The sequence below is a fragment of the Nilaparvata lugens genome, chromosome 9 (genome assembly GCF_014356525.2).
Source record: "Nilaparvata lugens isolate BPH chromosome 9, ASM1435652v1, whole genome shotgun sequence".
Lineage (NCBI taxonomy): Eukaryota > Metazoa > Arthropoda > Insecta > Hemiptera > Delphacidae > Nilaparvata > Nilaparvata lugens.
The window spans coordinates 15764146-15789397 of record NC_052512.1 but is presented as its reverse complement, the minus strand read 5'-3'; the positions used below and the strand labels follow the sequence as shown (position 1 = coordinate 15789397).

Sequence of the window (25252 nt, the reverse complement as noted above, 5' to 3'; positions counted from 1 at the left end):
GTGGATCAGAGGTGGTGGACTAGGCTGGAATGCTCCCTAACTCGTAATTCAAGTTTGTGTGTGTGTGTGTGTGTGTGTGTGTGTGTGTGTGTGTGTGAGAGCGTGTTCCTCTCTTTCTCCCTTCTTTCTCTCTTCCTTTTTTCTATTTTCCTTCTTCCCTCACTTCTACTGGAATAATCTATGGATTTGGACTGAAAATTCTCAACTGTATTCACTTTTCTCTTCTTCCTTTTGCAAAACCCCTTTTACGAACTTGAATTCGAAAGAAGTTCAAGTTTTCTCTCTTTTTTCTATTATATTTATATTTTTCTCTTGTTAATTTTTTTCTAAGTTATTGTTTACTTTTACTTTAGTTCATGGTTTTATGTTGTTGTTTTAGTTGTAACTTGGAATTGTATGGAGGGTTAAGTGTAAGAGAGGGCCGGCTGCGCCCTAACTTCGCCATCCTAGGTTTCTGATGAAGGCAGCGATTCAATTCAATTAAATTCTTCTCTTTTTTCTTTCTCTCTCACTCTGTATCTTCCTTTCTCACTCTCTGTTTCTTTCTTTCCTATACTCCCTCCCGACAACTTTCTCTTTCTCACGTTCTCTCTCTCACTCTCACACACACTCTCACTCTCTATCTGTCACTCTCTTTCGCATTCACGCTGTCACTCTATCCCTCTGTCGCGCTCTCTCTCTTTCTCAATGACCTCAGTTCAGTTGTTAACTGGTAAGTTGTCGGCCGAACTATTTGTGACAGTTCTGTCACTATCTATTGGGTTGTCCTGTCCATCTGATTATACTCTATTGGCAGCCGACAGCCATTTGCTTTCTGCCCTTCTACTGTCTAAACTCTGCTGATATAGTCAGGTCCACGTTATAATGGCAGTAGAGAAATATAGGAGATCAACGTTGCCGATCCTGACTGTCTCGTCAACGCCTTCTATAGGAGGTAGCTGATTGATTGATTGATTGAGTACTTTATTTATGTGGATTACAATACATACTGGCTCATACACTTATATACAATAGCTTACAATACAGCAAAATTATGGATGAATTTACAAAATATAAGTTAAGAAAATAATTATTGAGCTGTATATAATGAGAAGAAAAAACAATTTGTAATAACTATAGATAAAATAGATAATATTGTTATGCATCTATATAAATTGGCGGAGCTTTGGACATATCAATGTCCATTCTTTGAAAAGAATATTCGAAGTATTCTTCGATACATATATTTGCTGATATACCTGCTTACACAGGTTTATTGATGTAATATCAACTGTTCATTCTTGATTAAAATAATAATCAACTAGTAGTTCTGTGAACAGTAGACCTCACGCAGTATTCTCATCCACAAGTACCTGATGTCACTTGTTTCAAATGTTAAAAAACTCACTTCTTGTGTAGTTGAGAAGTTGATATTGTGGTATTTATTCATATTGAATGAAAAAGACTAAGAAATTGTCAAAGTGAGTTTATCAGAGATTAACAATGGTGTAATAACCGAAACCGGTCTTTCTTATTATCAATAAATCAGTGGTTTTTTGACAATTTCTTAGTCTTTTCCATAAAAAGAATTAAGTGGAAAAGATTGAGCATGAAAATCTCTACAATTAATGTCCAGTAACATTTTCACCTAAAATTGAAAATAAGCTCGAAATGCGAGAAAATAAAATTATTCAATTGCAAACTGTTGGCAACTGTTGATTCTATTGAATCATTCACTATGGAGAGATAGCAGACTTCGTGTGTCTGCTGCGCTATTGTACTGTTACCAGCTGTCTCAGATCTTAGAATAGTAGATTTGATATGCGCGGGAACACTAGCGTCAGTTGATCAATTTTCATAACGGCAAGGAAAGTTGTGTGAGTGCGCCACACCAGATTTTTGTTGTTTGTATTATTTATTATTGCAAAAGGTTGTATTATTTTTCTTTTTTCTTTTGTATCTGTACAATTTTTATTGTTAAGGAGACATATTTGCGGAATCTCTCCATTGTGAATAAATAAATGAACTATTGATTGCGTTAACGCATGCAATTAATAACTAAAATAACATAGTATTGTCTCTCGAACTTTTTCTCTGCCTTGAACTCGGGCTGTCTTGTTGCCAGTATGTCTTGAAGGAGATTAGCTTTTGATGTTAGCATTTTTGATACACCAACCCCAACAGCCATTAGCCGTTTTCACACCGATATCTCGCCGTCACGACATACAGACAGGATTTACACTGATGGACAGTATAAGAGGAGGCTGTGGTCTTTTACTGCACGAGGGCTACTTTATTGAAATTATTGAAAGCATGAAGCACCCTTCTATTTGAAACATTTTTAGCATAAGAACATTTCAAAAAACTATTTAACACCTCTTTCTCCTTCATCTCCTTCTCCTCTACTCCTTCTTCTACTTCTTCTCCTCCTTCTCCTCCTTCTACTCCTCAACCCCCTACTCCTCCGACTCATCTATCCAAACCACCGATAGCAAATTGCATGGCCCACACAATCCTCCTCTCAAATACACAAATGGAATTCCAAATTGCTGCCTGTGTGTCGATTGTTGTGAAGTGAAATAACCTCCGCACCCTTCAACACCTCTTCCCCCTCCCATACCACCTAAAATACCCTTCTCCCTTCTCCAATACTCCCCGAACTACCCTAAGGGTTGAGGGGGAACCCTTTACTGTCACTTCCACGAAATTGTTGCCGTCTACCAAATTACCCTTCGCCAACGAATCCCTGAAACCTTTTTACGTTATCCCCTTTAACCACTACACCCTTCTCCTCCAACCTACCTCTTCTTCGTCATCACCTACCCCTTCATAGGACACTCCCAACCTCCTCCCCACACACACGTTCTAATAACATCCAATTTCATGGGTTGCAGTATACATGTATTTTAAGTAAGAGCTTGTTCAACCTATGTATGCAGTCATTCTCTACATTAATTTTCCCAATTGTGTGTTATTGTGAACGTAAAGTATCTAGATATGGGATTGGCATTATTGATGAAAGCAATATAACTGGTAGTTCTGTGAACAGTAGACCTCACGCAGTATCCTCATCCACAAGTACCAGATGTCAACTGTTTTAAATGTTAACAAACTCAGTTCACGTTTGAATTTGAATTCCATATGATATAATTCATCCAGTTCCGTGATGATCTTTCTATCTGATAAAAATTAATTTTCTAGAATCAAAAATATTATAATTTCTCCAGCATTATTAAGTTCATTTGTTTATTTTTATTCACCTATTAAATAAGTTTTTCTAAATGTGAGAATATTGATACTGATGGGCACGCATAATAATACCATGACTGCAAAACAAAATATTGAAACCAAAGACCTTAAAGCTGCGATTAGACCAAATTTATTAAAAAAATGTTAATAACTCAATCCTTTCAGATAATATTAGATTGAACATAACTTATCATACACATGATGATCATATGTGTTTGTCAACTTCCGTTCAATCTAATAGAATCTATAAGGATTAAGTTATAACCATTTTGTTAATAACTTTGGTGTAAACCCAGCTTAAAGATGCATACCTCTTTGATTGAAACTATAAACCTTATACAAATACAATAATAGACTGGTTCCTCCACACATCCGTGTAATCACTTGTCAGCTGATTTATGATGAATAATTCTATAGTCTGATTTTTACTCTAATATTGGCGTATGAAGGAGGCTCCTTTTTCCTTTCATATTATCCTTGAAATGCAAAATTTCCAAAAACCTTGTATATACGTCGACGCGCAATTTAAAAAGGAACATACCTGTGAAATTTCATGAAAATCTATCACCGCGTTTCGCTGTAAATGCGCAACATATAAATATATAAACATTTAAACATTTAAACATTAAGAGAATTGCCAAACCGTCGACTTGAATCTTAGACCTCACTTCGTTCGGTCAAAAACTTGTAGAACTTTTATTAAAAACTTTCAAATATTTTATTTCTAATGAATGGTACTACAAGTTTTCATATTGTTTTATTAATTTCAGAAGACAGCCCTTATAAGTGAAGTGATTTTTTATAAAATGGGTATTATTGAAAACAATATAAAAACATGAAGTACTTTTTTATTTAAAACATTATTTTAAACTTTGAAACATTTCAGAAAACTATAGTGGGGAGGTCCATGTTACAATGACAGTGCAGAAAGATAGAAGAACAACGCTGTCGATCCTCTGTCTCGTCAATGCCATCTATAAACGGTAGCTGATAAAGGGTTTATTGATGTGATTTTTGAGTGTTCATTCTCGTTTAAAATACTCAATTATATTTCATCAAGCAAGAAATAATATATCTCAATAATTTCATAATGAATATGATGGTGCCCCAAACAGGACTTTCAGTCCTCGGGATACTTGAAATTATCCATTCTTCTATTCATGTAAATGAGTTATTGTGAGTTCCTTGTACAACGTGTAATTGTATAATTTTATTATCTTTATTTTTCATAATATGCAATATTGTTGAGACATACTCTACTTTTCTTAATTTCTTATTATGTGTAATGTATCAATAATTAGGAGAATAAATGAATTTATCATTATTATTTCAATTGAAAGAAATATTTTGTTAATTAATTATTGATTCTACATTGTTGAAAACGATCCGGCAACAGGCAAAAGAGAAAGCGCTATACGCTGTGTTGAATGATAGTCAAGGATAGCAATACCATTGCTGATCGAACACTGCCATTATAACGAGGACCTCACAATAGGTGGTAGACCTAGTAGAACTGTATTCTACATCATTTTATTCTGGTATTGAACGGAGTGAGTGAAACAGCTCCTGTGGTCGAACTGTTGAAGAATCTCTGCACATAATGAGAGTTATTGTAGATAATTCTCATGATAAACAGGTAGAATAGCATGGTGACGAGGCGATCGAGCACGTATAACCTGCAAAATAAAGTGCATTAGAATTGATTGATTCCATATTCTTCATTGATTGTTACAAAAAGTTCATTATAAAAATGATACGGAGAAAAAAATAGGGTAACCTTGTGCTATTCCTCTAATTTAGATAAGATTACACATTGTCCAAAATAGGTTAATTTTAAGTCCTTAATTATTTTTACAACTTAGATTTTTAAACTTAGATACTTCAAAACCAGACATAGAAGAAATATTTCTGATCACATTCTTATAGTGCCGGTTGCACAAAAGCCGGTTAATTTTAATCGTGATTAATCTCACGAGAACCAATCAGAAAAGCCGACTTGTCGAAAAGGTCTTCTCTGTTGGCCCTCGTGAAATTAAAACGATTAGAATTCAACCGACTTTTGTGCAACTGGACCTAAGCCTGCATTACTCACACTACATTGCCAAGTGTAATTATAGCAATAGTGTAATGTGATAGACTAATAGCAATCAATGAATTGGGATTGGAATATCATACAAAGCAGAAGTTTAAACCAGAAGAGTTATCAGCCTTCTGAATAATGGGTATTAATATTCTATTCTAAAATAATCAACTGCCGCATACAAACAATAGATTGCTGGAGCAATTGTGAATGAAGAAGAAGAAGAAGAAGAAGAAGAAGAGAAGAAGAAGAAGAAGAAAGAAGAAGAAGAAGAAAAGAAGAAGAAGAAGAATATGTTAACTGACCCTCTGATGACCCATCGTTGCCTCGGGAGTGTAGCCGGGTTCTCCTTCATCAGGTACAGTCTGGCACCCAGAATGCAGTCTCTCAGATAGGTTTCCAGTTGGAAATCGGCCGGTGCGCCGATCGGGAAGACCGCCCTGTCCACGCCCGACATGGATTTGTGCAATTTGTGCAGATTTCGGTTGTGGAATTTCCATTCTTTGGTCGTGAAGTACTGCAGCACTCGGAGGCCTTCTTGGATCCGCGTCTGTATGCGCACCATACTAAATAAATGGAAAAATTAATTAATAAATAAATACAACAGACAAAGGTTTGTGAACAAGGTCTTCATTGGAGTTCAGTTGGGTCTATAGTAAGTTCCACTTCATAATGGCCCATATGAATAAAGTTGAGCATTTGCTTCATTTTCGTTTAAAATACTCAATTATATTTCATCAAGCAAGAAATAATATATCTCAATAATTTCATAATGAATATGATGGTGCCCCAAACAGGACTTTCAGTCCTCGGGATACTTGAAATTATCCATTCTTCTATTCATGTAAATGAGTTATTGTGAGTTCCTTGTACAACGTGTAATTGTATAATTTTATTATCTTTATTTTTCATAATATGCAATATTGTTGAGACATACTCTACTTTTCTTAATTTCTTATTATGTGTAATGTATCAATAATTAGGAGAATAAATGAATTTATCATTATTATTTCAATTGAAAGAAATATTTTGTTAATTAATTATTGATTCTACATTGTTGAAAACGATCCGGCAACAGGCAAAAGAGAAAGCGCTATACGCTGTGTTGAATGATAGTCAAGGATAGCAATACCATTGCTGATCGAACACTGCCATTATAACGAGGACCTCACAATAGGTGGTAGACCTAGTAGAACTGTATTCTACATCATTTTATTCTGGTATTGAACGGAGTGAGTGAAACAGCTCCTGTGGTCGAACTGTTGAAGAATCTCTGCACATAATGAGAGTTATTGTAGATAATTCTTATGATAAACAGGTAGAATAGCATGGTGACGAGGCGATCGAGCACGTATAACCTGCAAAATAAAGTGCATTAGAATTGATTGATTCCATATTCTTCATTGATTGTTACAAAAAGTTCATTATAAAAATGATACGGAGAAAAAAATAGGGTAACCTTGTGCTATTCCTCTAATTTAGATAAGATTACACATTGTCCAAAATAGGTTAATTTTAAGTCCTTAATTATTTTTACAACTTAGATTTTTAAACTTAGATACTTCAAAACCAGATATAGAAGAAATATTTCTGATCACATTCTTATAGTGCCGGTTGCACAAAAGCCGGTTAATTTTAATCGTGATTAATCTCACGAGAACCAATCAGAAAAGCCGACTTGTCGAAAAGGTCTTCTCTGGTTGGCCCTCGTGAAATTAAAAACGATTAGAATTCAACCGACTTTTGTGCAACTGGACCTAAGCCTGCATTACTCACACTACATTGCCAAGTGTAATTATAGCAATAGTGTAATGTGATAGACTAATAGCAATCAATGAATTGGGATTGGAATATCATACAAAGCAGAAGTTTAAACCAGAAGAGTTATCAGCCTTCTGAATAATGGGTATTAATATTCTATTCTAAAATAATCAACTGCCGCATACAAACAATAGATTGCTGGAGCAATTGTGAATGAAGAAGAAGAAGAAGAAGAAGAAGAAGAAGAAGAAGAAGAAGAAGAAGAAAAGAAGAAGAAGAAGAATATGTTAACTGACCCTCTGATGACCCATCGTTGCCTCGGGAGTGTAGCCGGGTTCTCCTTCATCAGGTACAGTCTGGCACCCAGAATGCAGTCTCTCAGATAGGTTTCCAGTTGGAAATCGGCCGGTGCGCCGATCGGGAAGACCGCCCTGTCCACGCCCGACATGGATTTGTGCAATTTGTGCAGATTTCGGTTGTGGAATTTCCATTCTTTGGTCGTGAAGTACTGCAGCACTCGGAGGCCTTCTTGGATCCGCGTCTGTATGCGCACCATACTAAATAAATGGAAAAATTAATTAATAAATAAATACAACAGACAAAGGTTTGTGAACAAGGTCTTCATTGTAGTTCAGTTGGGTCTATAGTAAGTTCCACTTCATAATGGCCCATATGAATAAAGTTGAGCATTTGCTTCATTTTCTATGAATAAACGTGAGCAAAACCTTTTGCTCATGCTCATCAAAAAAATAGTTTGAGCATTTGCTCAAAAGTAAAAGCTTTTGCTCAAAATTGTATGAATAAACTAGAGCATTTGCTCAACTTTTGAAGCAAATGCTTCAAAAAAGGTGAGTCTAGACTAGAGCAGCTTATCACCTTTTGCTCATAGTAAAATGGCTCAACTAATTCGTATGAGGAAGAGGAAACTATACCAGATACGATCACAACCAATAGTTGAGAACTATAAAACTCTTTTTAGATTCAACCATGATATATATCACCATTATCCCTACAAAAGAATGAATACAAAAGATAGCTACCTGTTATAAAGATAGCCATCACAAAATAGGAAATAGGCATTTAAGAAGATGAGAGTGTAGACGATTATAAGAAGGCTATTGATATTATAAGAATATGCTGAAGATTATTATAGGGATGACATTTTCCACGCTATTATTCCGAAATTCTAAACTCAACTAACCTAAAACTCTATTCCTAAATAGAAAACAGAGCAGACGACGCAAACACAAGCGGTGCACCTTACATGCATATTTAACGCTTCCGTGAGCTATAAAAACAAATTAAGGCTACAAAAGCGAATCAGCTGATGGAAAATCTTTAAAATACATGAGCATTTGCTCCAGAGTTCAGGAGCATAAGGTAAGAGTATAAGGTAAAGCTTATTCATATAAAAATGAGCAAATGCTTTTGCTTCTACCTTTTGCTCATGAGCAAAACCTTACGCTCCATGCTCTTGCTCATAAGCATTTGCTCTGGTTTTATTCATATGGGCCATTGGCAGTGTTTGATTGGCAATGGTATTGCTATCATACTCTATCATTCAACAAAACTGATAGAACTATCTCTTTCTCGCTTAGCTCTGTTGCCACATCGTCTTTCAACAATGTGGAATTGGTAGAAAATTTAACAGAATATTTCATCTCAATTATTAAAATTCATTATAGAATTATTCGTATATATAATTTCTTTAAAAAACACTTATTGACATGTGCTGCTTTTAAATTGATAAAACAAAATAAATCTTATAGCACCCTTTATTCTTTAAAAAACTTAAAAATAGTTGAACAACTAGTTTCGGTTTACACCATCTTCAGGTTCTAAAATAAAATAGATTCAATAACTGTTAACTAATTGATATATCAATTGAATTTTATTTTTCTTAGAACCTGAAGATGTTGTAAACCGAAACTAGTTGTTCAACTCTTTTGATGTTTTTTAAAGAATAAAGGGTGCTATAAGATTTATTTTGTTCTTTTAATATAATTTCTTGCTTAATAAAATATAATTCATTATTTTAAACGAGAATGAACAGTTAATATCACATCAAATATCGGAGCACCGAGCTTTGCTCGTTATTTTCATTTATTCGGAAAGAATAGAATAGAATTTTATTGGTCATAAAATATTCACATGAATACATGAACAACGTCAGTTTTCTAACACTAAGTGAGTCAAAACAAACACAAAAACACCGAGATCAGTCAGTATCAGTACAATAGGCCTACAATAAAATAACATGAATCACATAAAACGATTTCAATCTATTCTAAAATAGTCATGTACGTTCAATTCAACACTGCTTTCAATAATTTTTCAATTTTCTGAAAATATCAATTTTTAAGATAGTCATTAAATGTATTAAATTGACCTTACTTTTAATTTAAAACTTACCTTAATTAAAAACCTTACTTTATTGAAAAGCCATAACTTTCAGTTGAGTTATTTTTGGTAAATTGAATAACTTTTTCAAAAATTGATATTTTCAAACAATTTTTGTTTTACTAGATCAACAATACCATTAGGAATCCATCCTTTGAATCTCATGGATTCATCTCTTACCGAATTTGATATGTTCTGTCCCAAAAATTCAAACTTCAGGCGCTCATATCACAAAATGTAATGATCGGAAAAAAATGTTTTTCTGAGAAAACTTTTCCAGTTTGATAACTCGATGATATAAGAATCGAAAAACTTAGAAAAATATCATGAGTAGAAAGTTTTTTTTTAGCCTTTGCACAGCCTTAAAATAAATAGACCTAGAACCATCCTCGGTAAAGTCAAAAATCTATATGCAAAATTTCAAGCTAATCAGTTCAGTAATTTAGACATGATGGTGCGTCAAACATATTTCTCCTATCCCGTACGTGTTAAGCCAATTCTTTCCTTTATTATAGTAAAGATAATTTCTTCAACTTGGTGCTAACCCAATAAAGTGACAGAACTCAAATTTTGTTGGGAAACCTTTCTCAACTTAAGGTCCTTATACCAGGAGGATCCGACAACAAGGAATCCAATAAAATTAAATTCAAGTTGGTGGACAAAATGGCGGATAATGACTAAAAAAACCATGTTTTCACGGTTTTATCGAAAACAGCTCTAACGATTTTCTCCAAATTCATACCCTGGATAGCTATTCATAACTACTATCAACTTATTACTGGGAAAATTGCAGGAGCTCCGTAATATTCTTGAGAAAAAGGCGAATAATTACTAAAAAACCATGTTTTTCACGGTTTTCTCGAAAATGGCTCTAACGATTTCCTTCAAATTCATACCATGGATAGCCATCTATGAGCACTATCATCTGACATGAGTGTTATTCCTGGGAAAAATGCAGGAGATTCGTAATATTATTGAGAAAAATGGTGGATAATTACTAAAAACCATGTTTTTCACGATTTTCTCAAACATGACTTGACCGATTCTTTTCAACTTCATACTCTTTTTAGTTATTCATAATCTCTATCAACTGGCATGAGTCTCCTTCCTGGGGAACTAATGGGGGGTCCACCCCATCCTTGAGAAATGGTAACCTCCTTCTCATGCATGAGGTGGATAGGTGGAGCAGTTCATAAAAAGAACACATAGTCGAGATTTCATATGTAGAACAGTTGTTTTGTCGACTTGAAAAAAAATCATCGAATTTCACAATTCACACAAAGGAAGAAGTACTCTGAGAACAATTTATATATACACATATACAGTAGTCTGATCGTAGTTTCAGATATGTTGCCGCCAATCGTCATTATGTTGTTCTCCTGAATTATTCTCGTTTAAGAATTTCGCTTCCAGTTCAATGAGCAAGGGAGAGTTGAGTGAGTGTACCACACCAGACTTTTGGACTTAGAACGTATAGAAAACTTGAAATTAGGGTACCTTAATTTTTTTGGAAAGCTATTACCTATGGTAATAGGGCAAGGGAAGTAATAAGATGTGTAGAAGCTAGTATATTGTAATCTACATGAAGTACTCAATCAATCCTTCTCCCGCTCTCCCTCCTCCTGCTCCTCTCTCTCCTCCTCATCCTCCTCCTCCTCCTCCTCATCCTCCTCCTCCTCCTCCTACTACTACTATTCCTCATCCTTCTCCTTCTCTTCCTCTTCCTACTCCTACTCCTCCTCTTCATCTCACTCCTTCTCCTCCTACTCTTCCCATCCTTACTGCTCCTCCTCATCCTACTCCTCCATAATACAACTCCTGTATTACAATAAATAAATTCATTTATACACTCATACTTTACGTTCAAGTATTAAGAGTTTCAAAACATAATAGAGGCTTATAAAACAATAAATTACCTCCGGTTTTTGGGTCCTCTTGCTCTCCCACTCTAGATATCAAGCTACACCCAACACTGTACTATGTTGTCACTTATAATTCACCTAATGTTATCTGAATCTTAGTTGTGTGATTTCAATTACACATATTGTAATTTATAGTAAATATAATACCATAATTATAACTACTTATTGAATAATACTGCTTGCAGGAACTGTCCCCCAATCTCAGACGCATAGTCTTACTGGGGGAATTCCACTCAACCAATATGTTCTTTCTACTGTTTTTGTGAAAATGTGATTCTTATTTCGTTGAATTTCAAATATATATCGTGGTGCTGTATTTTAAATGCCTCACGTTGCATCGGCAAACTGTGTTGTGCTGCAAATATGTAGCTCCACGTGTAATGAATCTTGCACTGAGTCACCAGTATTGAGGTTAGAAATTTGAAAATGCGTGCGTGGACGCTAACTAAACACCAGACTGATTGAGTCACTACAAAATTCGATACAATCGTCTGAATCGCGGGGGGCATAAACACTCGCTCACCCTTGATTCTTCTTATGACTGATTGTATAATGATAAAATTTTCAGAGGTAATGTAGCGGTCGCTAAACACTGAATACATATATCTTGAAATTATTACCTGTGATGAAATAATATATAGAATCATACAGATCCAGCAAAAATCCCGATGTAGATAATTTATGGGACTGCGTCTCTAATAAGTTCCGAAGGATTAAAATAGGGTACTAAGGACCAGAGATCAAATTCAAATTCAAATTCAAATTGTTTTATTCATAAAATATTACATATTCACAAAATATAAAGTGTTATAAATTACATGAATAAATTCTCCCTGCCTGGATGATTTGTCCGTGTGCAGGGAGGAGTCGCAAATTATCAGACAAAGGGCAAACACTAGCAATAATAAAATAAATTACAAACTATGAATAATAAAATAAATTTGAAAGAATAATAAGAGAGTTTATTTTAATAATAAATTTTAAAACTAAAGATAGAAAAAAAAACAATAAATAAATAAAATAAAAGTGTCAGCTCGACGGCGTTTAAAGGGCTGAGTTGGGAGTAATATAGCTTTATTAGCGTGGTTATTAGTTATTACTGTGTGTAATATTTGAATGTTATTCTGTGTTCAGAACTAGAAATATTCATCTATATGGAGAATGTAGAAGAGCCTCCGCAGCATCTGAACCGCAGCATCGTTCGGAATATACTTCGAGAACAGAGTCTTGTCGGGCTTTATGCTCTATTGTAGGAAATTATATGATATCCAGCTGCATCTGCCATACAGTCGAAAAAATTCGCTCCCAAGCCGAAGTTGGTAACAGATGAAAGCTGATATATGAGCAGGTAAGGACAGATAATAAGAGTAATCTCGATCTGACCCCACACACTACATCCACTTAGATCTGTTCCAATATCCAGGTTGAATCAATTATTTCAGTGATCGTACTTGATCGGTTCTTGATAATATAGAACGTGTCAGACACAATAATTGACAGGCTTAAGAAATAATCGAACTCAGAAGACGAATTGATAAAGTGGGAATATAATATAATAAAATATATAGTTTGACAGTGCAGATGTAAAGCTTGGATTACAGATTGAGAATAGTTTAACATTAACAAAAATAATTAGAAATTTTCTTGTACTCGCATGACACCATGCATGATCCAACAGAATTTTATAATTGATGATTTTAACAATTTTTTTAAGAAATGGTGAAAAATGATTTATAAAAGATTGGCCATTACTTTAACGAAGAAAATTTTATATTTTCTGCACTGTATTTTCTTTCGAAGCGTAGTAAGATTGGTGCCCCAAAATATAAAAAGATCAAATTTGGTATGATCGGTGGCTGGTCCAGGCTTCGGTCTTAGCACGTGTGGAATTTTAATTAAATATCTCCTTCACCAAATAAATTGGGGAATAATTAAATTTAAATTTCTAGAATTATCGATTGATGAGATAAATTTATAAAATAATACATGAATTAGCCTAAGATATTGGCTCACAGATAAAAATATACGAAAATCGAATAAAATTTCACTAATGGGTCTTTGGTAACTTTTCAACAAGGTCTTAGCGGTGAGGATTTTAAAAGGGAAGTGTCTTGCCTTCTTCTAAGCCTTTGGCTAGAACCCTTTTCTGAGAATCTCTGTGTAATTAATTTGCATGGAAATTCGCCATTGATAGAATGATTATGACGTAGGCATGACGTCAGTGGCAAGCAGTAAAATATAATTCCTTTGATTACAATAATAACTTAATTAGTATAATTTTTTCAATTACTTAATTCTCTAGATACAGTTCCCCTATACAGTGTACATGCACTAGCATATGATAAGGCAGGTTTGCTGTCTGATAACAGATTGAATGATGCTTTCAAACGATCATCCCTTTTGGTGCTATTTCTATGACACATGATTGGCTTAGACTTGCCAAAGAGATTCATTTACCATGTGACTCAGTTGAATCAATAATTTATAATTTAATATCTCTATACAATTCTTATTATATTCAAAGCTGTTATAATTAGTTTTTGCTGCTCTTATCAGTAATACAATACTCATGCTATGACCTAGTTCGTTATAATAACATTTGACATTATAATGTAATTTCGTGAGTAATAAATAATTTTAACAATAATACATATATTTTATTTTTCTATTTGAAATTCTTTGTCCTTTTTCAATAGTTCTTAATTTTAGAAATAATATTATAGCTTGCATGAAAACCTGGCATGACATTTATAATATATTGAGTCAGTCAGCTGTGTCTGAGCTGCTACAAAACATCTGATCAATTGTAAACAGAAGTGTAACCTCCAAAAGTTCAATGAGCAATTCATAAATGATTTGTACTTAATTTACAAAATAATTATAATTTTATTAAATAATTCTTTGAAAAAATGTGTAGTACAAAACGGTACTCTTATCTTACACTCAGCTGTTGATAAGGAAACCTTATCGCTCGGATGCTAACTGTTCGTTTGGCAAACCTTTGATTTTATAAGGGTAATTATAATTTTTCTAGTTAATTCTCTCCTTTCATGAGATTCACTCAAAAGATTCATCACAATATGTACATGTATTGTATGCCAAGTGGAAATAAACGAATTGATTGTATAACATTCTAATGTTTGTATCTACTATAGGCGTAATGTTATGAAGGAGCAAGATGGGCAACTCGCATTACAAAATTGCAAACACTGAGCAGGCACACTATAGGCAACACGCCTTACACACAAGTCTTCAATATTCACTTTCTTCTTGTTGTTTTTGTTGTTGTTGTTGTTGTTGTTGTTGTTGTTCTTCTTCTTCTTCTTCTTCTTCTTCTTCTTCTTCTTCTTCTTCTTCTTCTTCTTCTTCTTCTTCTTCTTCTTCTTCTCTTCTTCTTCTTCTTCTTCTTCTTCTTCTTCTTCTTCTCTTCTTCTTCTTCTTATTCTTCTTCTTCTTCTTCGTCTTCTTCTTCTTCTCTTCTCTTCTTCTTCTTCTTCTTCTTCTCCTCCTCCTCCTCCTCCTTATCTTCCTCCTCCTCCTCCTCCTCCTCCTTATCTTCCTCCTCCTCCTCCTCACCCTCCTACTCCTCCTGCAACCAATACCTCTCTAAGAGAGCTAAACTGTGTACACTCCTTGAAGCTTTTCAAGGGTTGAACTCTGGTTGCCTTGGAGATGTTGTTCACTTCAAACGTTTAACAAACTATTAGAAAAACATCAATGCATCTTATAGAGCACTTAAAACAGCCCTTTGCATGGTCAAACAGCTTATAGTTGTTATGAATTCCATATAATATATTCGTACTTTGAAGTTGGAGTGGTACACCTGAAGTCAGCTCTTGCAAGCTCAGCTCAGACAGATGGCAATAGGGACACTCAATTGTTGAGCTTTCTTTCTTTTTCTTCTTATTCTTCTTTTTCTTCTTCTTCTCCTCCTCCTTCTTCTTCTTCTTCTTCTCTCCCTTCTCATCCTTATACTCCTCCTCCATCTTCTTTTTCTCGATCTTCTATATTTTCACCAACATTCATGACAGTCAAAAGGATGTGTGCACTTTACAGGATCCCTTTACCTTTTCACTCGAAAGAGAAGAGAACTTGTGTGTGTGTGGTGTGTGTGTGTGTGTGTGTGTGTGTGTGTGTGTGTGTGGTGTGTGTGTGTGTGTGGTGTGTGTGTGTGTTTGTGTGTGAGTGGCTAGGGGTATCCTTAAGGAGAGCAGAGTATAGAATTCGTGAGCAGCAGTCTCTAGAATCCTCAAGGATAAGAGAGTTCAGAGAGCCAACGGTTCCATTTGTATAACCTTACTAATATTATGCCATATGTTGTTACATTCAGCAACCGAGGGCCGAATAGTGTGTATGTATGTAAGCATATATATATATTGTATATTCATGTTTGGGTTTCTTTGAGACAAGATCTAGAAGGCTGGTGCAGTTCTTGAAAGGACTCTTGAGCGTGTAATTCCTTGCGAGCCAGCAAAGTAGCTGTATGTATTGCAAAAGGGTAGTAGTTATTATCAAACGTCTTGTGTTACACTGAATGCGAATAAGTGCTGTTCAGCATACATAGGATACATTCGTAGCATCTTTAATACTCATGTGGTTGATCTTGGATGGAATTCTATGGAGGTTTGCATGCTTTGAAGTCCGAAACTGTACGTTTCATCTTCTATAATAATTATAATAAGAGAGAGTAGGGTTGTGTTTGTTCGTTTGTCTGCATGAAAACATGTCAACTGGATTGCATACCGGGAAAACGGGAATAACTTGGATCTCCAAATTTTGCACATACATTCTAAAAACATCAATCTCGTGCGGCTCGAAGTCAAAATTTCTATTTTCCTTCTGGATTTTTCAGAATTTATATTCAAATTTCATTCATGGGACATGAATACATATCATATTATGTTAATATATAAAACTGGATTAATATAATTATTAATACAAAAGTTGATGCCCACAGGCTTGTGCGTGGGTAATGAGTGAGAGATGACGACTACTTTCCAGGTAGTCGGGACCGACGGCTTATCGTCTCCTCCGATAGACCAACTGAATAAATGATCAGTCCAATTTTGTCAGGTTGGCATTAAATTTAAAATTCCAAGTCAATCGGGGAATTGGAAATGGAGTTATCGTGTTCTAACACACACACACACACACACACACACACACACACACACACACACACACACACACACACACACACACACACACACACACACACAACACACACACACACACACCCACACACACACACACACACACACACACCACACACACACACACACACACACCACACACACACACACACACACACACACACAAAGAGCAATTTGGAATCACTATAGATAATATTGTAATGCATCTACATAAATTGTCGGAGCTTTGGACATATCAATGTCCATTCTTCGGAAGGAATATTAAAAATATCCTTTATTCGAAAAGAAGATGAAGAAGATGAGGAGGATATCCAAAATAAAGGATATTTTGAATATTTTTCCCGAAGAATGAACATTGATATGTTCAAAGCTCCGCCAATTTATGTAGATGCATAACAATATTATCTATATTTATTCCAAATTGCTTTTCCCATACCATATACAGTTTACGTATATATTACGTATATGAATAATAATCATCCTTTATTTTCAATTCAATATTCTTTCCGAAGAATGGACATTGATATGTCCAAAGCTCCGTCAATTTATGTAGATGCATATCAATATTATCTATAGCTATTATAAATTGCTTTTCCCATACCATATACAGTTTACGTATATATTACGTATATAAATAATAATTATCCTCTATTTCCAATTTCAATATTCTTTCCGAAGAATGGACATTGATATGTCCAAGGCTCCGCCAATTCATGTAGGTGCATAACAATATTATCTATAGTTTTTCCAAATTGCTTTTTTCATATAATAATATACAGTTCAATAATATGTAAAATCTGGTGTGGCGCACTCATACAACTTTCCTTGCCGTTATGAAAATTGATCACCTGACGGTTCACGCGTATCTCAAGTCTACTTATAAACAAAGATCTAAGTCAGCTGGTGACAGGACAATAAAGCTGGAGACACACGAAGTCTGCTATATCTTCATAGTGAATGATTTAATAGAATCTCAGTTGCCAACAGTTTGCAATTGAATAATCACATTTTCTCGAATTTCGAGCTTATTTTCAATTCTAGGTGAAAATGTTACTGAACATTGATTGTAGAGATTTTCATGCCCAATCTTTTCCACTCTTCCAATTTTTTTGTTTGAATTGTATCTGAAGCTTGATAATTGAGAATCAAACTTTGCATAGATGAGGCGAAGCTCCTGAAATTTTTACAGATATGGGACTTGTGGCAGTTGATATAGCTTATCAATGACTATTTTAGGTATATATTTGACCAAAATCGTTGGAGCCGTTTTCGAGGAAACCGCAAAAAACCCTGTCTTTGACAACATTTTCGCCGTTTCAGCCGCCATCTTGAATTGCATTTGATCGAAATTGTTCGTGCCTGATTCTTATAGTGTAAGGACCTTAAGTTCCAAATTTCAAGTCATTCCGTTAATTGGGAGATGAGATATCGTGTATACAGATGCACATACACTCATAAACACACACACACACACACACACACACACACACACACACACACACACACACACACACACACACACACACACACACACACACACCACACACACACACACACACACACACACACACACACACACACACACACACACACACACACACACACACACACACACACACACACACCACACACACACACACACACAACACACACACACACACACACACACACACACACACACACAACACACACACACACACAACACACACACACACACACACACACACACACACACACACACACACACACACACACACACACACATACACACACACACCACATCAGCCCATACCCAAAAACAACTTTTTTGGACTCAGGGGACCTTGAAACGTGTAGAAATTTAGAAATTGGGGTACCTTAATTTTTTTCGGAAAGCAATACCATAGAGAAACAATAGCGTAAGTAGATATCCCATGGTATAGGGCGTTTATGTCGCAACTTTACTTTATCTCAAGCCGATTACTGTCGACTATTGTCAATTTTCACTGTTTTGTTGGGGTGATAGTGTATGAACGGCACAATTTGAGAGACTACCAGCGTCACACAGCTGCATGGGAAAGAACTACGTGAACTATCGGCTCGGGATAACAGTAAAAGTTGCGACATAAACGCCCTATGCCATGGGATATCTATTTATGCTATCGTTTCTCTATGGCAATACTTTTCCTTACCTATGGTAATAGGGCAAGGAAAGTAAAAAAGCAATTTGGATTAGCATGGAGGAAAGCGAGGATGAGGAGGAGAAGGAGAAGGAGATGGTGGAGAAGAAGGAGAAGGTTGAGGGAAAAAAGAAGACGATGAAGCAGAGAAAGAAGAAGAAAAGAGTAGCAGAAGATGAGAAGGAGGAGGAACATGAGGAGAACTAGTCCAATTCTGGTAACGCTCTACTCACAAAGTTTTCTGTTGGAAGACAAGCATCAAGATATCAATGAAGTAAGCCGGCAGCCAATGGAATAGCAGGGCACAGAGGTAGTGCAGTGCATAGCTGGAGTGAATGCTGCCGTTCGGGTACCACAGCATCATTTCGAACGGATGGTTCCAGCACAGCGATTTGCCCTTATCCAGCACCTCCGACCAAGTCACCGGGTCCACAAAGCCTTCCTGCGTGATGTTCAGGACTGGCGTGTCCGCGTTCCTGTTTCTAGAAAATAAAATTAACTCACAATTACAAAGAATCCGTAGTAACCTTCTATTTGAATCATCAAAAATATCGGGGCACCGAGCTCCGCTCGTTATTTATTTATTGATAAACAAAACACAATTTTTCAAAATGATTGTGGAAGGACAAACAGGCAGAGCCAAAAACTGTTTCTTCCCCGGATTTCGATTTATAAACCATAAATGGCCCAAGAAGTGGGTTATGTTCCATTCACTTGAATTTGGGTTCAATTATTTTCAGTCCAAATATTCAAAAACAGGAAAGCTCTAATTTAAATTGTTTACGAACCAAATTGAATAACAATAGTTATTTGTATATCTAGAGTGGAAAGTACTGTTTTTTCTCCCTGAGGGAAAAGTTTGAAGCCCGAGGCGAAGCCGAGGGCAACAATTTTTTTGAGGGAGAAAAAACATTTTTCAATCATGATATACACAACATTTTTCCTCCACCTACATTTTTATAAAAACTTCAAATAGAATAATAATTTTTAAAAACGTACTTGACCAAACAATGTGTTACAACATAATCTAAAAAGTAAACAGGAACAGCTGGCTTGTGAAATCGCAGTTCTCCGCCGACAGCGCTATCTGTCGGCAAAAGTTGTAACAATAATGGCTGCCACAACTACAGCTATGATGGAGTTCCCGTTTCAAATTTGATTAGTTAATGAGGAATATTCGTTGGCTGGTATTTTGAATAACATGGAATAAAAACAATTTTTACATTTTTTTAGTATAGTGATATGAAGTTTGTAATAATTTTAGCACACAAACATAAATTTCATTTATATTGATCAAATGTCTGGTTGAGGTATTGAATTTAGTTGGTTTGATGACTACTCTATAATATGCTTCCTCATCTCAGCTTGGACCTTCTAAACTATTACAATGTGAGTTTTTAAAATAGAGATGCTTCCCATGTTATATAAATGGAGTCACTTTTCCTCCCTAGGGAGTTTTTCTGCTTTTTACTACCGAGAGCGGAAAAGTGACACTTTAGTATTATGTTTCAGAGATTAAAGTAAGTACTTTAGACAGTAGGTGGAGGAAAAATAACACTCACTCATCACTTTAAACTATAAAATAACTATTAATTTTTAAAAATGCGACCGAGTCATTGTCAATATTGTAGAACCGTTCCATAATTGAATAAAAACATGAATATGTTGACAAATTCTACACAGTTTGTACAATCTATTATTCAATTAACTTTCTATTCAATTAACTTCCAACTTATGATTTACCATTTTATGTCAACAAATCAGATTATTTTGATCGAGTCTATAAAAATTTCTAGATTCCTCGCGAGATACGGTGAGCTGATTGATTACACAGCTGATCTCCCACACAGGCACACGCATCTTCTGTTAGCGACAGAAGACGAAATTATCATCTGTTTTTCCAAGGATGAATTATCCTTTTGATGTCCTTCAGCGTTTTTTCTCAGGGATGAGACTTAGTGCAATCGAATTTTTATATCATAAACCTACCAAGCTCCAAATTTCGTGAAAATCGTTAGAGCCGTTCCCGAGATCCGTTGAACATGAATATCGGTAACCAGATGAGCAGCTATGAAAATAAAAAAATAACCAGGTTTAAAAATATAGACAGACATACAGAAATTGCTCGCTTAATATGATAGGGTAGTACGGTACAGAATAGGTTAAGTCTTGTAGTTCTCAATTCCCAAAATTTTCAGTCCTCAAGTATTTTCACGAAGTAGATTTCCAAATCAAGTTGCTCAAAACCAAACGTAGAAGAAATAATTCACATTATCAACACTGAAATAGGAAATATTCACATATTAAAAATATAATTTTAAAGTATCACCGGAAAAGAAACTTATGTTTCAAAAAGAATGACCCAATTTTAAACAGTTATATTCATTTTGAAGAATGGTGCTCACAAACCAATTTTGCATTAAATTACTCACAGAAGTATCAAGTTCATGATATGTATTGTAAGTGTTCTATGTGCCCTCCTTTTGAGGCTCGGACGACACCTAGACGGTAGCCAAATTCATCCCAGACTGTTCGCAAGATGTCTTCTCGGACTGTAGCTACTGCATTAGTTACCCTGGTTTCAAGCTCCTCAATATCAAGTGCTATGGGAGGAACATAGAAAAAATATCTCACAGTAAAAATTATACATAATTATTTTTTATGTCAGGGGACCGTGAAGGCCAGGAATGCATAGCCAAGTCTTGCGCCCTATCGGCGTTGAGGGGAGTTGGTGCTGGGGAAATGGCGTACATCCTTGTGTGCCTCCATCAGAGGAGGGTACAAAGAACACTTAAAATCATAAACATCATCATAAACTTGATAATTCTGTGAGTAATTTGATGTAAAATTGGTTTGTGAGCACCATTCTTCAAAATAAATATAACTGCTTAAAATTTGGTCATTCTTTTTGAAATACCCCATATTATTGATAATATTTTAGGAACTAAAAATAATAATAACTATTAATCTATATAAATAATTTTTATATAAATTGAATAACTTTAATTCATATAGAATAATAATTAATAATATGTATAGTTCCAAATATTGGAACTAACTTACTAACAAATATTGGAACTGTTATATATAAATTATCGGGGACCGAGCTTCGCTCCCCGAAAACAGAAATTATAATTATTACATTCATACAGGAATGTTCTATTACATCACAGTAAATTGAGATTGATTCCAAGAGGAATGCAAAAATTTTCCTCACAAAGGCCCAGTTGCACAAAATCCTGATTCTGATCCACGTGAACCAAATCAGAAAAGACCATTTCAAAAAGATGGATCTACTGGAATTAATCAGGATTGAGAATAACCCGGCTTTTTTGCAACCGGCACTAAGTACCTGATTGAATAATTACAAATGTTCAACAGCTGAGGCATAATTTTGACACCGTCCCACACACATGAACTCGCTCACTCACTTCCATCACCAACTGACGACGAAATAATTATTATCATCTGTTTTTCCAAGCATGAATAATAATTATCCTTTCAATGTCCTTCAGCTAGTTTTCCCAGGGATGAGACCTAGTGCAAAAGAATCTTTATATCATAAACCTAATATGTTCTGAATTTCGTGAGAATCGTTAGAGCCGTTTTCGAGATCCGGTGGAATACAAACATGTAAGCATCTAAACATCTAAACATATAAACAGAAGTTGCTCGTTTAATAGTATGGGATAAAATTATTGGTAATATTATTTGGAACCCTCTTCCAAATCGTTTTTCAGGAAAAAAATTATTTTTCCCAAATCACTTTCAGGTTCCAAATATAAGATGAACGACCCACTCATGGCAAGCTCACTCAGATATTCATGATTTTTAATAAAAAATCAACTCAATATTATGATGACATTCAATATCCGCCCACTGCCGTTTAGTCTAATTCAATTCAGGGTCTAATTGCTATTCATGGAGAGGCGGCTATCGAGCAAGTATAGAGTGGGAGAGAAAGAAAGAAGAGAGGAAGGAAGACGGAGAAGAAGAAGAAGAAAAAGAAGAAGAAGAAGAAGGAAGAAGAAGAAGAAGAAGAAGAAGAAGAAAAAGAAGAAGAAGAAGAAGAAGGAGAAGAAGGAGGAGAAGTAGAAGAAGAAGAAGAAGAAGAAGAAGAAGGAGGAGGAGAAGGAGGAGAAGAAGAAGAAGAAAAAGGAGGAGAAGAAGAAGAAGAAGAAAAAGGAGAAGAAGAAGAAGAAGAAGAAGAAGAAGAAGAAGAAGAAGAAGAAAAGGAATAGGTCTGTATGATCGGCTGATATTAAATTCTTGCAGGCTGTACGCCAAGGTGATAGGGAATGAAAGCTAATGCGGGGTGAATTATTGTAATGTCTATCGGTGAGTGAGTGAGAGGAGGTATGGGAGAGAGAGAGGGTGAAAGAGAGTGAGCGAGAGAGGAGTGGATCACAAACAAGAGCCTTGTTTACGTGGACTGGTCCACTGCCAAAATTCTATCGATCGTCAGTCAGCCTCATGGTTGGAGTTGGCCAAAGATTAATGTACGTGAAAAGCAGGAGATATAGAGAGAGGAAGAGGGAGAGAGAGAGTGGGTGAGTGTGAGAGGGTGAATGTGAGAGATAAAGAGAGTGTGACTGAGAGGGAGTGAGTGTGAGTTAATGTACGCGTGTTAAGTGTTTTTGCAAACACATTCATTCACGTCTGTAGTGAAATTCTATTTAAACAGCAAGCATTCGGAAGTGAGCTTCATGTTATAATGGCAGTGTTCGATTAGCAATGGTATTGCTATCCTTGTCCATCATTCAACAAAGTGGAGAGCGCTATCTCATTCTCGCTTTGCTCTGTCGCCAGATCGTCATTGAACAATGTAGGATTAATAATTATTTAACAAAATATTACATCATAATTATTATAAAATTTATTATGAAATTATTGAAAAATATTATTTCTTGCTTCTATATATATAAAAGCGAAATGGCACTCACTCACTCACTCTCTGACTGACTCACTCACTCGCAGAACAGGAAAATCTACCGGACCAAAAACGTTCAAATTTGGTAGGTATGTTCAGCTGGCCCTTTAGAGGCGCACTAAGAAATCTTCTGGCAATATTCTATCTCTAAGGGTGGTTTTCAAGGGTTTAAAGTTCGTCTTTTAGCATGTATATCCTTTTTACTCCAATATCTTAATTATAATGTCCATACCATATGTTAATATAGAACTTTAATCTAGAGAGAGTACCTCTTCGAAACATTAAGTTGAGTTGACTTTGTTAGGTTGGCACCAAGTTAAAGATTGAAATGCATTTATCGCGGAAAAATTGATTGAGCACTGCTACTTCAATCAGAGCTATTCCTGGGAATATTATATTAGTAGCCGTCAGGCTACTGTCAGTCAGAGAGCTTCGCTCGCCATATCCGTTTAGCCATACGTTTAGTCTGGACCCCCGACTGGATCGTCCTAACATATGATAAAAATGCTCAAATGAAAAATGCAGGCGAGCGAAGCGAGTCTGCTGATCTCATTCTTGGACGAACCAGTCGAGTGTCCAGGGGGCAGAGCCCCCTCGCTAGACGGATACGGTGAGCGAAGCGAGCCTGTCGGCTAGTAATAGAATATAATTGATTATTTTAAATGAGAATGAACCGTTAATATTACATCAATAAGCCTGTATAGCCTGTACCGTCTATAGAAGGCATTGACAAGACAGAGGATCGGCAACGTTGTACTGCTATCTTCTCCACTGCCATTATAACGTGAACCACACTATGAATAAACTACATCCATTCTCTGACGGTTTAAACTGAATCTCTCAATATGTAGGTGGAAATGGAATGGTTCTACTTGACTGGAATTCCAATGAGCTTAATATTTATGGACACCTCTGTATAAAACAAGCTTTTGCGACCAGATAAATAATGCTTTAACAAACAAACAATATGTTTGTCTGTATTGACAAGACGAATAGGTCTGGCACGCGTGTTTATGGGGACTTGATTGTCTGTTTTTTGAAACACCTGCTTGTCCAATTCTGTTTAACCATGTTGAATAAATACTGTGCATTGGACAAAACAAAATATAATCAGCGTTACCAGATTGCGTGAAATTGTAACATTGTCTCAATTTCGCCAATGTGATGACAAAATAGTAGTTCTGTGAACAGTAGACCTCACGCAGTATTCTCATCCACAAGAGTACCTGATGTCATTTTTTTTTAAATGTTAACCAACTCAGTTCACGTTTGAATTTGTATTCCATATGATATAATTCATCCAGTTCCGTGATAATCTTTCTATCTGATGAAAATTAATTTTTCACAATCAAAATTATTGTTATAATTTCTCCAGCATTATTTAGTTCATTAGTTTTATTTGAATGTGAGAATATTGATAGTGTTGGACACGCATAATAATACCATGACTGCAAAACAAAATATTGAAAGCAAAGACCTTAAAGCTGCGATTGGACCAAAGTTATAAACAAAATGTTAATAACTCAATCCTTATAGATCATATTAGATTGAACATAGCTTATCATAAACATGATGAAGATGTGTGTTTGTCAACTTCCGTTCAATCTAATAGAATCTAT

At 35.5% G+C, this 25252-nt stretch overlaps 1 protein-coding gene across 5 annotated transcripts in view; it reads right to left on the bottom strand.

Moving 5' to 3' along the window:
- Positions 1-4071: 4071 nt before the first annotated feature.
- The window catches only part of LOC111062167 (putative fatty acyl-CoA reductase CG5065), a 72226-nt gene continuing 51045 nt past the window's right edge, over positions 4072-25252 (bottom strand). For 4 of the 5 annotated variants that reach the window (XM_039435547.1, XM_039435550.1, XM_039435549.1 and 1 more), the window contains 3 exons: positions 18937-19185; positions 7366-7626; positions 6025-6666 (listed from right to left, as the gene is read on the bottom strand). In XM_039435547.1, the coding sequence (XP_039291481.1) occupies positions 6516-6666; positions 7366-7626; positions 18937-19185 (661 nt within the window). In that variant the 3' untranslated portion in view covers positions 6025-6515. Of the gene's footprint in view, positions 4905-6024; positions 6667-7365; positions 7627-18936; positions 19186-25252 lie in introns of those variants that run through there. The other variant, XM_039435551.1, reaches the window with a different exon arrangement.